Source organism: Temnothorax longispinosus, chromosome 6 (assembly GCF_030848805.1).
Source record: "Temnothorax longispinosus isolate EJ_2023e chromosome 6, Tlon_JGU_v1, whole genome shotgun sequence".
Taxonomy (NCBI): domain Eukaryota; kingdom Metazoa; phylum Arthropoda; class Insecta; order Hymenoptera; family Formicidae; genus Temnothorax; species Temnothorax longispinosus.
The window spans coordinates 19154594-19171305 of NC_092363.1; the positions used below are offsets into that span (position 1 = coordinate 19154594).

Here is a 16712-nt window from a genome sequence, read left to right on the forward strand (position 1 = left end):
CACAGCAATATATTATTAACTTCTGCGTGCTCCAATAGTGATAAGAAAAAACGCAATAGGTAGTTACATTATAACTTGCAATTTCCTGAACATTGTTTTGCTATACGACGCAATAATTGTTAGTAGTTCTAACATTAAACCTGTCTGGTGTAGACTGCGAGAAGTTTATGTCGGTTTACAAATTCGCCGTGGAAACAGAAATAGAATCACGCTTGAAAGAGAAATTCTTTTAAACACGTTGATACCAAAGTGAATTAATAACGTGATTAATATCTTATAAATTATAGTCTACAATTTACATTGTCGTACTCCTATAACGCTTAAGCGAACATGTTCAATTTGTCATCAAAGTTCCAAGGATTCAAAGGAAAAAGAAAAGGAAAAATATGGCAGTTATTCTGCGCTACGGATTTTGTGTCGTTGATGTATCCTTGCTTCTCGTTTTGTCGGATTCTGGGAATATTTCCATACAAGATCAACGCTTCGATCATCAAGACTTGCGAACCACGCTATATTCTATCGACTATCATTATCGGCGTTTTTTGCATCCTCGAATTAATAAATCTCTATGACGTCAATAAAAATTACGCAATTGAAAGAGATGGGATACTCAGCTTACTTGAACGTAACTTCTTCTACATTATCGGTGGTTTCATAGTACTCACCACGTTCATTTTAAGTGGACCACGAATGCGGTTTCTTCAGACCTTACTGGAGCTCTCTTCGAAATTACCTCCGAAATCATATCAGAACTTATCTAGACTGATCCATGCCAAGGACATTATTGGATTTCTTATTATAGTCGTGAGGATGCCGATATATTTTAGCGGGTTGCCCTTTAGTGTCTTATGCAAGTTTCTCATGTTATACATTTTCTTGTTGGAATTCATAATGGATATGCTATATATAAATTGTGTCTGTATATTAAAAGCTTGTTTCAAGCAAATCAACGACAATCTGGTAAATCTGCGAGAACTTGTGACGAATAGTGAGCCATATCTTTTGAGCGGCACCTATCACGAGCAAAGGAGTGCATTTCTATTGATAGATATCATAAGTTTGAAAAGGCAGCATCTAGCAATCAGCGGCGCAGTACAGACGCTAAAAATGGTCTTCAGCTTGCACATTCTTTCTACGATACTTATGACTATCAATGAAATCATCTTCAATCTGTATTATTATTTAATGAATATACATGGAGGTATACCTATGAACAATCTGCAAAAACTAAGTTTTTACGAGGCCTGTATTACAGCTGTAACATATTATTCCGTAAAGATGGTGTTAATAGTATGGGCCTGTGAAACCGGCAAAAATGAAGCTATGAAAATCAAGAGCACCGTTCACGACGTGTTCAATAGCACCAACAATAAGCAAATAAAATATGAGGTAGATTTAAAAAAATTATAATTTTAGTAGCATATTTTATATATTTTTCTAATTATATTTCACGTATGTTAATGCGATTTCTAATGTAGTAATTTGACAGATTTATAATTACACATCTCTCAATCCTATATTTAACCATTCTTTGATCTGACGCTGCAGATGCGGCTATTTTCCTTGCAAATATCGCACTGTGAAAATACATTTTCCGCAAAAGGGCTTACTGTGGACGCTGCGCTCCTCACTAAGGTGATCAATCATTTCCTTACATTAATTGAATGTACGTATGTTTAGTTATGTTTTATGGTATTGTTGTTTTAGGTGGCAGGTAGTATTACAACGTATTTAGTAATTTTTATACAATTTCTGCTCACGTCTAATTCTTGCGATAAATAATCTGTAATGGTGAGTAGAGTCTCCCGTGATGCTTTATGCTTACTTATAAAGATGTTACCTAAATATACATATATGTATAGAAAAACTTGAAAATGTTATGTCATATAATGTTAATAATCAGTTGCAAATAGCTGATATGTTTTATTTATTTAAGTGTACATTTTGTAGTCAGATAATTATATGTAATATATGCACATCTGAGAAATATCACTTTGGAATTATTAAATATATCACAAAATCTAAAAATCTAATCTTAATTACTCTTGCGTTATAATTTATATGGATTAATGTTTGAATATTAGTATGTCAGCTCATTAGCGTAATCAACACCCAATAACATTTGCAATTCACAATTATCCTTTATAAGTTAAACTTGATCAGCACAGAAGTCATGATATAAATGTCTCAATCGTAAACTTAAAAGTAAAAATTGTTAATTATATTGTCCATGCATTATAACGTTAATATAATTGCGACAACTTCTTCTCCAAATGTAATCTCTTACTTTTTTCTCATTAAATGAACTAGATTGCATGTCCTATTTATATTCAGCAAATTTAAGTTTAAAACTGCGAACAATTACTGCATCAAGTGAGACAAAGGTAGAGGGATATTTTGTTAGACGTTAAGTAACGATTAAATATAACCATGGTGTTCTTCGATAGATGACTGTATTCTCGAGATACAACACGTAGAATAATAATGTGTAATTGACGCGACCCATCAATTATGCAAACATGAAACAGATGATCGACTGCACAATATACGTGTGAACAAGTAATTCTCCAAGATATTTTAGTTTCCCCTTCTTCGACTTCTTGCTTAAAAAATTTATATTTTATGTGTATGTATAGAATGTTTGATATCTTTATGACACAATTTCGTAATCAATTTTTTATTTTCTACTTTCATTCTAATTCCCTTTATACAAATATCAAATCACAGTTCTTGAATTTATCATTTAACTGCTTTAAGCATAGTTACTATACATATCTAATTTCAATAAGAAATAATGTAAAAAAAAATAAGAATATGAAAAGCATTTAATTTAATTAAAGCACTATATAGCATATATATTCACAAAATATCGCAAAGCAGCGGAAAGTAAGTGCATTGCTAATAATCATCCGATTAGAAAATATCTTACGATGAGTCTAACAGCAACATTTGTGTAAATTAAAAAATTTGCTTTTCTATTTTTGACGTTATCAGAATGAGATGAATCTTTCACGTGTCTAATGCAAAAATATATAATAAAAAATTAAGAATTATCTTGATAATGTTTATTCGTTTTGTACAAGTTCTAGATGCGCAAGATTATAAATATGACACAGCAATATATCATTAACTTCTGCGTGCTCCGGAAATGATAAGAAAAAAGCAATAGTTACATTATAACTTACAATTTCCTGAACATTGTTTTGCTACACGACGCAATAATTGTTAGTAGTTCTAACGTTAAACCTGTCTGGTGTAGACTGCGAGAAGTTTATGTCGGTTTACAAATTCGCCGTGGAAACAGAAATAGAATCACGCTTGAAAGAGAAATTTTTTTAAACACGTTAATACCAAAGTGAATTAATAACGTGATTAATATTTTACAAATTATAGTCTACAATTTACCTTGTCGTTCTCCCATAACGCTTAAGCGAACATGTTCAATTCGTCATCGAAGTTCCAAGGATTCAAAGGAAAAAGAAAAGGAAAAATATGGCAGTTTTTCCGCGCTCCGGATTTTGTGTCGTTGATGTATCCTTGCTTCTCGTTTTGTCGCATTCTGGGAATATTTCCATACAAGATCAACGCTTCGACCATCAGGACTTGCAAACCACGCCATATCCTATCGACCATCATTATCTGCGTTTATTGCACTCTCGAATTCAAACTTCTCTATGACATCAATATTTCGAAAAATTCTGCATTCAAAGGCATTGATACACCCAGATTACTTGATCGTGACTTCTTCCACATTGTCGGTGGTTTCACAGTAGTCACCACATTTATTTTTGGTGGACCACGAATGCGGTTTCTTCAGACCTTACTGGAACTCTCTTTGAAATTACCTCCGAAATCATATCAGAATTTATCTAAACTGATCCATGTCAAGGACATTATTGGATTCCTCTATATAATCGTGGAAGTGACGACATATTGTAGCAGGTTGCAGATTAGTGTCTTACGCACGTTTCTTCTATTATACATAGGCTCGCTGGTATTCATAATGGATATGTTATATATGAATTGTGTTTGCATATTAAAAGCTTGTTTCAAGCAAATCAACGACAATCTGGCGAATCTGCGAAAACTCGTGACAAATGGTGAGCCATATTGCTTGAGCGGCACCTATCACGAGCAAAGAATTCCATTTCTACTGATGGACATCATAGGTTTGAAAAGGCAGCATCTAGCAATCAACAACGCAGTACAGACGCTAAAAATGGTGTTCAGTTTGCACCTTCTCTCTACGATACTTATGACTTTCTTTCAAATCACCTTCGACCTGTACTATTATTTAATGCACACACATGGAGGTATCCCTATGAGCAATCTGCAAAAACAGAGGTTTTACAGTGCCTGTATTACAGATTTAATATATTATTCCGTAAAGATGGTGTCGATAGTATGGGTCTGTGAAACCGGCAAGAATCGAGCTATGGAAATCAGAAGCACCGTTCACGACGTGTTCAACAGCACCAGCAATAAGCAAATAAAATACGAGGTAAATTTAAAAAAATTATAACTTTAGTAGTGTATTTTATATATTTTCCTAATTATGTACCGCGTACGTTAATGCAATTTCTAATGTAGTAATTTAACAGATTCATAATTACACGTCTCTCAATTCTATATTTAACCATTCTTTTTAATTTGACGTTGCAGATGCGGCTATTTTCCTTGCAAATATTGCATTGTGAAAATGCGTTCTCCGTAAAGGGGCTTACTGTGGACTCAACGCTCCTTACTGCGGTGAGTGATCAATCATTTGCTTTCATTAAATAAGTGTAGATTTGTTTAGCTAAGTTTTATGGTATTGTTGTTTTAGATGGCAAGTAGCATTGCCAAGTATTTAATAATTTTAATACAATTTCGGTTCATGTCGAATTCTTGCGATGGGTAATCTGTAATAGACGTAATTTAGTTAACAAGAAGATACATGATCGAATATAGAAGAGATATTTTAAATATACTTATTTTTATCACTGTAAGTAGAATATCGTTGTAATTAGAGTCTACCGTGATGCTTTATGGTTACTTATAGAGATGTTACGTAAATATACATATATGTATAGAAAAACTTGAAAATGTTATATCACATAATGTGTTAATAATCAGTTGCAAACAGCTGATGTGTTTTATTTATTTAAGTGTACATTTTGTAGTCAGACAATTATATGTAATATATGCATCTGAGAAATATCACTTTGGAATTATTAAATATATCACAAAATCTAAAAATCTAATTTTCTTAATTATTCTTGCGTTATAATTTACATGGATTAATATTTGAATATTAGTATGTCAGCTCATTAGCGTAATCAAAACGCAAAAACATTTGCAATTGCAGTCATGATATAAATGTCTCAATCGTAGACTTAAAAGTAAAAGTTATTAATTATATTGTTCATGCACTATAACGTTAATATGATTGCGACAACTTCTTCTCCAAATGTAATCTCTTACTTTTATTTTTCTCATTAAATACGTAAACTAGATTGCGTGTCATATTTATATTCATTATATTCAGCGAATTTGAGTTCAAAACTGCGAACAATTGCTGCATCGAGTGAGACAAGGCTAAAGGGATATTTTGTTAGACGTTAAGTAACGATTAAATATAACCATGGTGTTCTTCGATGGATAATTGTATTCTCGAGATACAACGCGTAGAATAATGATGTGTAATTGACGCGACTCATCAAATTATATATGCAAACATAAAATACAGATAATATCGACTGCACAATATCCACGTGGACAAGTAATTCTCCAAGATATTCTAGTGTCCCCTTCTTTGACTTTTTGCTTTAAAAAATTCATATTTTACCCGCGTGTATAGAATGCTATCTTTATGACACGATTTTGAAATTTATTTTTTATTTTCTACATACATTCTAATTTTCTTTATATAAATATCGAATCACAGTTCATAAATTAATCATTTAATCTGCTTTAATCATAATTACTATACATATCTAATTTTAATAAGAAATAATGTAAAAGAAATAAGAATATGAAAAGCATTTAATTTAATTAAAGCACTATATAGCATATATATTCATAAAACGTCGCAAAGCACCAGAAAGTAAGTGCATTGCTAATAATCATCCGATTGGAAAAAATTTTACCACGAGTCTAACAGCAACATTTATGTAAAATAAAAAATTTGACTTTCAATTTCTAACTTTATATCAGCATGAGATGAATCTACTATGACTTTCATATACCTCCAATACAAATATATATAATAAAAAATTGTGAATTATCTTGATAATGTTTATTCGTTTTGTACAAGTTCTAGATGCGCGAGATTATAAATATGACACAGCAGTATATCATTAACTTTTGCGTGCTCCGGAAGTGATAAGAAAAAAGCAATAGTTACATTATAACTTACAATTTCCTGAACATTGTTTTGCTGCACGACGCAATAGTTGTTAGTAGTTCTAACATTAAACCTGTCTGGTGTAGACTGCGAGGAGTTTATGTCGGTTTGCAAATTCGCCGTGGAAACAGAAATAGAATCACGCTTAAAAGAGAAATTATTTTAAACACGTTGATACCAAAGTGAATTAATAACGTGATTAATATTTTATAATTATATTATAGTCTACAATTTATTGTCGTTCTCTGCTGAAGCGAACATGTTCAATTCGTCATCGATGTTCCAAGGACTCAAAGGAAAAAAAAAAGGAATAATATGGCAGCTATTCCGCGCTACGGATTTTGTGTCGTTGATGTATCCTTGCTTCTGGTTTTGCCGCATTCTGGGAATATTTCCATACAAGATCAACGCTTCGACCATCAAGACTTGCAAACCACGCTATATTCTATCGATCATCATTATCTGCGTTTATTGCATCCTCGAATCAATAAATATCTACAACATAAATAATTCTAAAAATTACGTAATTGAAAGTGACGGAAAACTCGGTTTATTTCAACGTAACGTCCTCCACATTATCGGTAGTTTCACAGTAATCATTACATTCATTTTGAGTGGACCACGAATGCGTTTTCTTCAGACCTTATTGGAGCTCTCTTTGAAATTACCTCCAAAATCATATCAGAATTTATCTAGACTGATCCATGCCAAGGATATTATTGGATTCCTTTTTTTAGTCGTGAGAGTGCCGATGTATATTAGTGGGTTCCAGCACGTGGGTGTCTTCCGCATGTTTCTTGCATTTTACATAACCTCGCTGGAATTCGTAATGGATATGTTATATATGAATTGTGTTTGCATATTAAAAGCTTGTTTCAAGCAAATCAACGACAATCTGGTGAATCTGCGAGAACTCGTGACGAATGGTGAGCCATATTGCTTGAGCGGCACCTATCACGAACGAAGGAGTGCATTTCTATTGACAGACATCATAAGTTTGAAAAGGCAGCATCTAGCAATCAGCGGCGCAGTACAAACGCTAAAAATGGTGTTCAGTTTGCACCTTCTCTCTACGATACTTATAACTTTTCTTCAAATCACCTTCAGCCTGTACGATTATTTAATGCACACACATGGAGGTATCCCTATGAGCAATCTGGAAAAACAGAGGTTTTACAGGGTCTGCATTTCATTTGTAACATATTATTCCGTAAGAATTGTGTTAATAGTATGGGCCTGTGAAACCGGCAAGAATCGAGCTATGGAAATCAGGAGCACCGTTCACGACGTGTTCAACAGCACCAGCAATAAGCACATAAAATACGAGGTAAATAAAAAGTATTTACCAACTTTAATGACATATTTTATATATCTTTCTGATTATAATGTGCCGCGTACGCTAATGCGATTTCTAATGTAGTAATTTAACAGATTTATATAGTTACACGTCTCTCAATCCTATATTTATAAGAATTCTTTGATTTGACGTTGCAGATGCGGCTATTTTCCTTGCAAATATCGCACTGTGACAATGTGTTTTCCGCAAAAGGGCTTACTGTGGACGCAACGCTCCTCACTAAGGTGAGTGATCAATCATTTGCTATCATTAAATAAGTGTAGATATGTTAAGTTATGTTTCATGGTATTGTTGTTTTAGATGGCAGGTAGCATTGCCACGTATTTAGTAATTTTGATACAATTTCTGTTCATGTCGAATTCTTGCGATGGATAATCTGTAATAGATGTAATTTAGTTAACACAAGGAGATATATATGATCGAACATAGAAGAGATATTTTAATTTTTATCATTGTAAGTAGAATATTGTTGTGAGTAGTCTCCCGTGATACTTTATGCTTGTAGAGATGTTACGTAAATTTACATATATGTATAGAAGAACTTGAAAATGTTATATCACATACGTGTTAATAATCAATTGGAAACAGATATGTTTTATTTATTTAAGTGTACAGTCAGACCGTGTACGTGAAACACGCATATCTAAGAAATATTAGGAATTATTAAAAATATCATAAAATCTAATTTCTTAATATTAAAAATTCTTGCGTTATAATTTATATAGATTAATATTTAAATAGTAAATCAGCTTAATATAACATTTATTTCTGATATGTATAATTTTTGATATGTATAAGAATATGTATAATTAATATATTAAAATCACATAAAATTATCATAAAATTAATTTTCGGATGAATCGTTGCTCTGTAATCTGTAATGACTGATACTTAAATAATGTACAAATGAGTAAAGAAAAAGTTACTTTTTTATTTTATTGATGTTATATTGATGGCGGTATTAATGTGACGATTCAGGGATAAATGTAATCTTGCGAAATTGCAATTATATCTTTACATTCTGCGCTGCGAGCTGAAAGACGTGTAATGTTTAGCCATTTTCTTCGTTGTTGTTATAGAATGCTTTTTTTCTTATATTCGCCAAGTATCTATCTATTATGCAGAATTGTACTTTTTTATTACTTTGTTATTGTCGAATCAAAAAGTTTCTTTCATATCTGACAATTCGAAAGTAACATGTCAATAACTTTCTCAAATGTTATACATAGGTGATGAGACAATTCATCCACATTTGTAGCCTGGAATTTTTAATATAAAAAAGTGCACGAATCTTTTGCGTGTATTTTTTGAATCGTCTGCGGTTGTGAATATTTATCGCTTTAGTATTGTAGAAAGTAATTAAAAACCTTGGTTATTGTAGCCACAAGCTAAGTAAAAACTGACTTGTAATATCAGGGAACTTGTAAGAAAAAAAATGTCATAATTAAAACAACAGATACGATGCTTATTTGTTTCTTCGTAAAATTTTGATATTTTATAACAGTATTATATGTGTATACGGAAAAAATATAAGTATAAATAATTACGTATTTATATAAGACACACAAATAAACATCTACGTATAATAAAAATATAATTTTCATCAGTTTAAGCAGTTTCTTAAAAATATGCACTATAAATTTTTTATTTAAACATAATATAATGAAATTTTGTTGAGACATTGTGCGTTCAATACATTATCGCAATGATAAAGTTCAAGCTTTTTATCCTTCTATTCGTCGTTGAAGTATAAAAAATTAATCATTTTAGGATAATTTATTGTTTTTAGACTATAATGTATCTATCTCTCTATTAAAAATTTTATTCAGATGAATAAATCGATTAATTCTAATCTAGCTAATAGCATTGTTATTGCATTATAATATAGTTGTTCGTAATGATATACATCTGTTACCTGTTACGTACATTCTCGCGATGGTATTAGTATTTCTCAAAATGTATGCTATGTAATTAAACAATATTTGCATGTACAATATTTATGCGCGCGCTCACACATGCTCACACATACTTAACGTGTTTACACAAAGTATAATTTATTGTATTGGAATAAACACGCAAAAATATTTGTAATTCATAATTATTCGGTCTAAATTGAGCTCAGAAAATAAATATTTATAATTACATTTTGTATGAGCAGTATGAGTAAAAATAAATATTAATATTTTTTTATTTTAAATAACATATTTGTGTGTATATTTATAATTAAACATGTGTGTACATTTGTGTGTGTTTATTTCTTTGTAAGACTAATAGAATTAAATCTCGAAGAATTGCGATATAAAGACATCAAACATTTTATTTAGATAAAAATGTAAAATTTAAAAACAATTGGTCTTTGTTAATGGATCCTTAAAACAGCCATTGATTATCCACGTGTACAGTACTACGTGCAATCAATGTCTTGCGCTTCATGTACGCACGCATTCATATTGTCATAGCAATTATACATAATTTCTTTATATTCTGCGTTCTAATGGTAATAAATGTCGATCGAAGAGACCATGGTTACTTCACGACTAACAAGTGACACATTGAGTCCTCAAAACTTGACACTCTTGCAGTTTTAAATTTAAATTCGGTACGAATAGATCGACAATGAAGAGAACATGATGGTATACACATTTATTGTAAAAAGACAAACTCTAAAGCCGTACCAAGAATAAAGCTCTCTCAATCATGTTCAACTTGGTGATAAAAAGTGCATTTGTATAATTAATAATTCTTAGGCTGTTTTTCAATGACTCTCCACTAATTATGTTTAACTTGTTGTCGAAGTTGCAAGAACGAGTTAATGCCAAAATGTGGAAAAAATGGCAATTGTTCAACGCCATGAATTTTGAATCGTTGATGTATCCCACATTTACCTTTTGCTATATTCTTGGAATTTTTCCGTATAAGATCAACGCTTCGGCCTTCGAGATTTCCAAACCACGTTACATTCTTTCGACCGTCGTTATGTGTGCTTGTCTTATTGGCTTGCTGAGCAGTCTCTATATGATGGACATTTGTGGAATCCCGAAGTCGACGGGTGTACCCAGGACTCTTGAGCGTAATTGCTTTTTCATACTCAGTGGTTTTGTAGCGATCGTTACGCACATTTTGAGTGGTCCACGAATGCGTTTGCTCCAAACCATAATGGAAATCTCTTGGAAATTGCCTTCGGAGTCATACCAGAAGCTATCCAGACTAATTCACGTCAAGGACATCTTGGGTTCCTTATATCTACTAATACATATATCGATATATTTCAAAACAAATATCCACATTATACTCAAGATTTTCGTAGCATACGTTATTCTAATAATATTTTACATGGATATGCTGTATATGAATTGTGTTTGTGTACTAAAAGCTTGTTTCAAGCAAATCAGTGATAATCTGGACCATATACGGGACCACATGATGAATGATGAGGTGTATCATCTCGGTCGGATGTACAAACTAAAAAGTCCAATCTTGCTAATTAAACTAAAGGCCTTGAAGAAGCAGCATCAGATGATTAGTAACGCAGTGCAGATGATGAACATGATTTTCAGTTTGCAACTGCTCGCTACCATAATTCTCACTTTCATTGAAATCACTTTTCATTTTTACTTTCGTATACTGTATTGGCAAAAGGACACATCCACGATCATGTTAGACGACGATTTTTATCAAGTTTACATGACAATGGCCGTACCGTATTATTTTACAAAAATAATGTTGATAGTGTGGGCCTGTGAGACCAGCAAGAATCAGGCTAGGCAAATTGGTACCACTATTCATGACGTATTTAACAGTACTGGCGATAATGAAATCAAGAGCGAGGTAATAAAATATGTCATTTAATTTGTCCAATTTTTAAATGAGTGTGCTAATGCAAGTTTTATACATAAATCTAAATTTATATATTCCAATTTTGTTATTAAATAATTTATAATCTGACGTTGCAGTTGCAATTGTTTTCCTTGCAAATTCTTCATCGCAAAAATATGTTCTCCGCGATGGGTCTTACTGTAGACGCAAGACTTCTCACTGCGGTAAGCTATCGATCACATACTATCATATATTTATAAGTATTAAAAGAAATTATTTCATCTTCTTAATTTTCTTTTTAGATGGTGGGTAACATCAGTACATATTTATTAATCTTGATACAATTTTTAAACATGAAACATTTTTGCGCTAAAGAAATCGCCACAAATGTTACAGAAATAATTCAATGAAATAAAATGTATAATGGATTGAGTAAATATCTATTTTAGTAGTAAAAATGTTATCTCCTTTATTATAATATTTTAGTAAAGTATGGTCACGCAATATTAATATATAGCATTACTGCGATGTATTATATATATTTATATATATACTTGTATACATACACGTAAGCTAGTATATGCACGGTGTATACATATAAGACAGAGACACACCTTAAATTACTTGTATATTAACATCTTGTTACAACTTAACATGTTTTACTGGTTTAAATGTAACGTGTAAAATGTAACATACAAAAATAATTAATATTAAAAGTACTGATCTGTGTAAATACTGTGCAGTCATTTCCTGTTTCATGAATGTGTATGTGATTTGACGAGTCGCAATAATTACACGTCGTTTCTTTGTGCACGGAAAATAGTGCAAATATTTTTATTAACATTATTTTATTTTTATATCTTCTTAATACTACTTTTTTTAAATTTAATAATTCCTGACAATTGCTATAATAATACATTTTTAATCATAAATTTACTAAGATGGGCTAAGCTTTTAATTGTATATACCAGATATTATGAAGACTTAAATAATTGTCGATCGAAGAGAGCACCATGGTTACTTACTACTAACGAATAACACCAGTGTTTTTAACGCAGCAGCTCTTCTCAGTTTTAAATTGACACTCTCTGAGTGTAGATCAATGAAACGCCTATGTCAGTTAACGCATTTGTTAAATAGAACTTAAAGGCTACACTCAGAAAAAATCTCGCTTCACCGACAAAATTTCAAGGACGTGCCAAATATAAAATATGAAAAAATTGGAAGCTGTTCCACGCTACGGACTTTCAATCGTTGATGTATCCTTCATCTTCAGCAGTGTTCTCGGCATATTTCCGTTCAAAATCAACGGTTGGACCTTCGAGACTTCCACACCGCGTTACATTCTATCAACTGCCATTCTCTGTGTTCTCTGCATTTATATGAGCTAGCAATGCTTTATGAGATTGACATTGCTGGAACGATCAAATTCAAGGAATACCTAAGACTCTTGAGCGTAACTGCTTTTACATACTCAGTAACTTTATTGCAATCGTTACATATATATATTTTGAGTGGTCCTCGATTGCATTTGCTCCAGACCATAATGAATGTCTCTTCGAAACTGTCCCACAATTCGTATCGAAAACTATCCAGATTCATCCACGCTAAGGATATCATCGGCTTCCTTTATTTAATCAACGGGATATTTTATTATTCCACGTTGGATTTTGATACTTGGCATAAGGCTCTTGTACTGTACATTAGTCTGCTGGTATTTCAGATGGATATGTTAAATATAAATTGCGTTTGTATATTGAAAGCCTCTGTTTCAAAAGAATCGATGACAATTTGAAAAATCTGCGAGAGCTCGTGAACGGTGAGCCGCATCTTATTTGGAGGCAAAGCCTCTATCACGAGCATAAAAATCCATACCTATTAATGAAACTCAAAGCTTTAAAAAAGCAGCATCTGACGATCAGCGACGCAGTACAAATGCTAAACATGATTTTTAATTTGCAGCTTCTGGCTACTATAATTATGACTTTTGCCGAGCTCACTTTTCAACTGCAGTACTTCTACATAATGCATTGGAAAATTGGCATGTTAATGAGTGTAGATCTGATTGACCCGATTTATGATCTGTTTTTGATGATGTCTATAACATATTATTCTATAAAAATAATGTTGATGATATGGGCCTGTGAGACCGGTAAAGACCAGGCTATGAAGATCAGCATCACCGTTCATGATCTGCTGAACAGCACTTCAGATGACCAAATCAGAAACGAAGTAATTAAAAAAATTAAACTTTATTTCTATGTTTTTGTTTGTATGTGTATAAAGATTTTCTGTTTTTAATACACCTTCTTATACATAAAATCTAACAGATTTAATAATGGTTGTACAGTTGCAGTTGTTTTCCTTGCAAGTACTACACCGCGAAAATGCATTTTCCGCAAAAGGTCTCATTGTGGATGCTACTCTTCTCACTGCAGTTAGTGAGCAATTACTTGGTTCTTAATTAATTATATGCGTATTGTTTACTTTCATAATTCCGATTTTAGATAGTGAATAAAATAACTACATATCTGCTAATCTTAATACAATTCTTAATTAACTCACATACTTGCAATGGAAATATAGTAAATAATGTCACGCAGATAATTTAATTGCAAAATATCAATTAATAAAATAAATATATTATTAAATTATTATTATTATTACGTAATAAATGTATTATTAATTATTATTATGTTATTAAGTTGAGATACTCCCATGTTTTAACGCTGTGAAATATATTATATAGTATATTCATATATATGTGTACAAACTAAACTTCATATCATGCATATACGATAAAAACGTAGAGTTTTAAAATAATTAGTCATTACTAATGGATCCTTAAAACAGCCGTGAATAGTATGCAGTCTATGTTTCACACTTCGTTACGCGCGCGCGCACGCATGATTCATGATTCATGTGCCATAACACATGATTTCTTTATGTTCTGAGTCCTAATGGTGATAAATGATCGAAGAGCGCCATAGTTACTTCACGACTAACAAGTGACCTTTTGAGTCCTCACAACTTGGCACTCTTGCAGTTTTAAATTTAAATTCAGTACCAATAGATCGACAATGAAGAGTGCATGATGGTATACACACTTCTTGTAAAAAGACAAACTCTAAAGCCGTACCAAGAATAAAGCCCTCTCAATCATGTTCTATTATACCTGGTGATAAAGTGCATCTGTATAATTAATAATTCTTAGGCTGTTCTTCAATGACTCTCCACTAATTATGTTCAGCCTGTCGAAAATACAAGGACGAGCCAATGCCAAAATGCGGAAAAGATGGCAATTGTTCAACGCGATGGATTTTGAATCGTTGATGTATCCCTCATTTACTTTTTGCTACATTCTTGGAATTTTTCCGTATAAGATCAACGCTTCGGTTTTCGAGATTTCCAAACCACGTTACATTCTTTCGACCGTCGTTATGTGTGTTTGTTTTATTGGTTTGCTGAGCATTCTCTATATGATGGACATTTGTGGAATCCCGAAGTCGACGGGTGTACCCAGGACGCTTGAGCGTAATTGCTTTTTCATACTCAATGGTTTTGTAGCGATCGTTACGCACATTTTGAGTGGTCCACGAATGCGTTTGCACCAAACCATAATGGAAATCTCTTGGAAATTGCCTTCAGAATCATACCAGAAGCTATCCAGGCTAATTCACGCCAAGGACATCTTAGGTTCCTTATATCTAGTTATAAAAATATCGATATATTTCAAGACAAATAACCACATTATGCTCAAGATTTTCCTAGCATACGTTGTTCTGGTAATATTTCACATGGATATGCTGTATATGAATTGTGTTTGTGTACTAAAAGCTTGTTTCAAGAAAATCAGTGATAATCTGGACCATATACGGGACCACATGATGAATGATGAGGTGTATCATCTCGGTCGGATGTACTACAAACTAAGAAGTCCAGTCTTGCTAATCAAACTAAAGGCCTTGAAGAAGCAGCATCAGATAATTAGTAACGCAGTGCAGATGATGAACATGATTTTCAGTTTGCAACTGCTCGCTACCATAATTCTGACTTTCATCGAAATCACTTTTCATATTTACTTTCGTATACTGTATTGGCAAAAGGACACATCCACGATCATGTTAGACGACGATTTTTATCAAGTTTTCCTGACAATGGCCGTACCGTATTATTTTACAAAAATAATGTTGATAGTGTGGGCCTGTGAGACCAGCAAGACTCAGGCTAAGCAAATTGATACCACTATTCATCACGTATTTAATAGTACTGGCGATAATGAAATCAAGAGCGAGGTAATAAAATATGTAATTTAATTTGTACAATTTTTAAATGAGTGTGCTAATGCAAGTTTTATACATAAATCTAAATTTATCTTCCAATTTTGTTATTAAATAATTTATGATCTGACGTTGCAGTTGCAATTGTTTTCCTTGCAAATTCTTCACCGAAAAAATATGTTCTCCGCGATGGGTCTTACTGTAGACGCAAGACTTCTCACTGTGGTAAGCTATCGATCACATCCTATCATATATTTATAAGTATTAAAAGAAATTATTTCATCTTCTTGATTTTCTTTTTAGATGGTGGGTAACATCAGCACATATTTATTAATCTTGATACAATTTTTAAACATGAAACATTTTTGCGCTAAAGAAATCGCCTCAAATGTTACAGAAATAATTCAATGAAATAAAATGTATAATGGAATGAGTAAATATCTATTTTAGTAGTAAAAATGTTATCTCCTTTATTATAATATTTTAGTAAAGTATGGCCACGCACACAATATTAATAGCATTACTGCGATGTATTATATATATTTATATATATACTTGCATACATACACGTAAGCTAGTATATTTAGATATGCACGGTGTATATAAGACAGAGACACACCTTAAATTACTTGTATATTAACATCTTGTTACAACTTAACATGTTTTACTGGTTTAAATGTAACGTGTAAAATGTAACATACAAAAATAATTGATATTAAAAGGACTGATCTGTGTAAATATTGTGCAGTCATTTCCTGTTTCATGAATGTATATGTGATTTGACGAGTCGCAGTAATTACACGTCGTTTCTTTGTGCACGGAAAATGGTGCAAATATTTTTATTAGCATTATTTTATTTTTATATCTTCTTAAT

General features: G+C 32.2%; 6 protein-coding genes across 6 annotated transcripts; all 6 read left to right on the top strand.

The window, feature by feature from the left end:
- The first annotated feature begins 15 nt into the window (after window positions 1-15).
- LOC139814660 (uncharacterized) lies at window positions 16-1765 on the top strand. Its single transcript, XM_071781089.1, has 3 exons — window positions 16-1389; window positions 1490-1635; window positions 1708-1765. Exons 1-2 carry the CDS (start codon window positions 331-333, stop codon window positions 1538-1540), a joined length of 1110 nt encoding a protein of 369 aa, XP_071637190.1. The 5' UTR covers window positions 16-330; the 3' UTR covers window positions 1541-1635; window positions 1708-1765.
- Window positions 1766-3436: 1671 nt separating this feature from the next.
- LOC139815441 (uncharacterized) lies at window positions 3437-4900 on the top strand. Its single transcript, XM_071782370.1, has 3 exons — window positions 3437-4501; window positions 4663-4749; window positions 4826-4900. The coding sequence occupies exons 1-3, from the start codon at window positions 3437-3439 to the stop codon at window positions 4898-4900; spliced, it is 1227 nt and encodes a 408-aa protein (XP_071638471.1).
- Window positions 4901-6936: 2036 nt separating this feature from the next.
- LOC139814661 (putative gustatory receptor 28b) lies at window positions 6937-9478 on the top strand. Its single transcript, XM_071781090.1, has 4 exons — window positions 6937-6966; window positions 7266-7712; window positions 7880-7966; window positions 8043-9478. The coding sequence occupies exons 2-4, from the start codon at window positions 7431-7433 to the stop codon at window positions 8115-8117; spliced, it is 444 nt and encodes a 147-aa protein (XP_071637191.1). The 5' UTR covers window positions 6937-6966; window positions 7266-7430; the 3' UTR covers window positions 8118-9478.
- Window positions 9479-9490: 12 nt separating this feature from the next.
- LOC139814657 (uncharacterized) lies at window positions 9491-12458 on the top strand. Its single transcript, XM_071781085.1, has 3 exons — window positions 9491-11570; window positions 11696-11782; window positions 11861-12458. Exons 1-3 carry the CDS (start codon window positions 10518-10520, stop codon window positions 11966-11968), a joined length of 1248 nt encoding a protein of 415 aa, XP_071637186.1. The 5' UTR covers window positions 9491-10517; the 3' UTR covers window positions 11969-12458.
- A 646-nt stretch (window positions 12459-13104) lies between these two features.
- Window positions 13105-14022, top strand: LOC139815442 (uncharacterized). The gene is made up of 3 exons (XM_071782372.1): window positions 13105-13256; window positions 13322-13790; window positions 13909-14022. The coding sequence occupies exons 1-3, from the start codon at window positions 13105-13107 to the stop codon at window positions 14020-14022; spliced, it is 735 nt and encodes a 244-aa protein (XP_071638473.1).
- Window positions 14023-14411: 389 nt separating this feature from the next.
- Window positions 14412-16566, top strand: LOC139814656 (uncharacterized). The gene is made up of 3 exons (XM_071781084.1): window positions 14412-15853; window positions 15977-16063; window positions 16142-16566. Exons 1-3 carry the CDS (start codon window positions 14801-14803, stop codon window positions 16247-16249), a joined length of 1248 nt encoding a protein of 415 aa, XP_071637185.1. The 5' UTR covers window positions 14412-14800; the 3' UTR covers window positions 16250-16566.
- The last annotated feature ends 146 nt before the right edge of the window (window positions 16567-16712 follow it).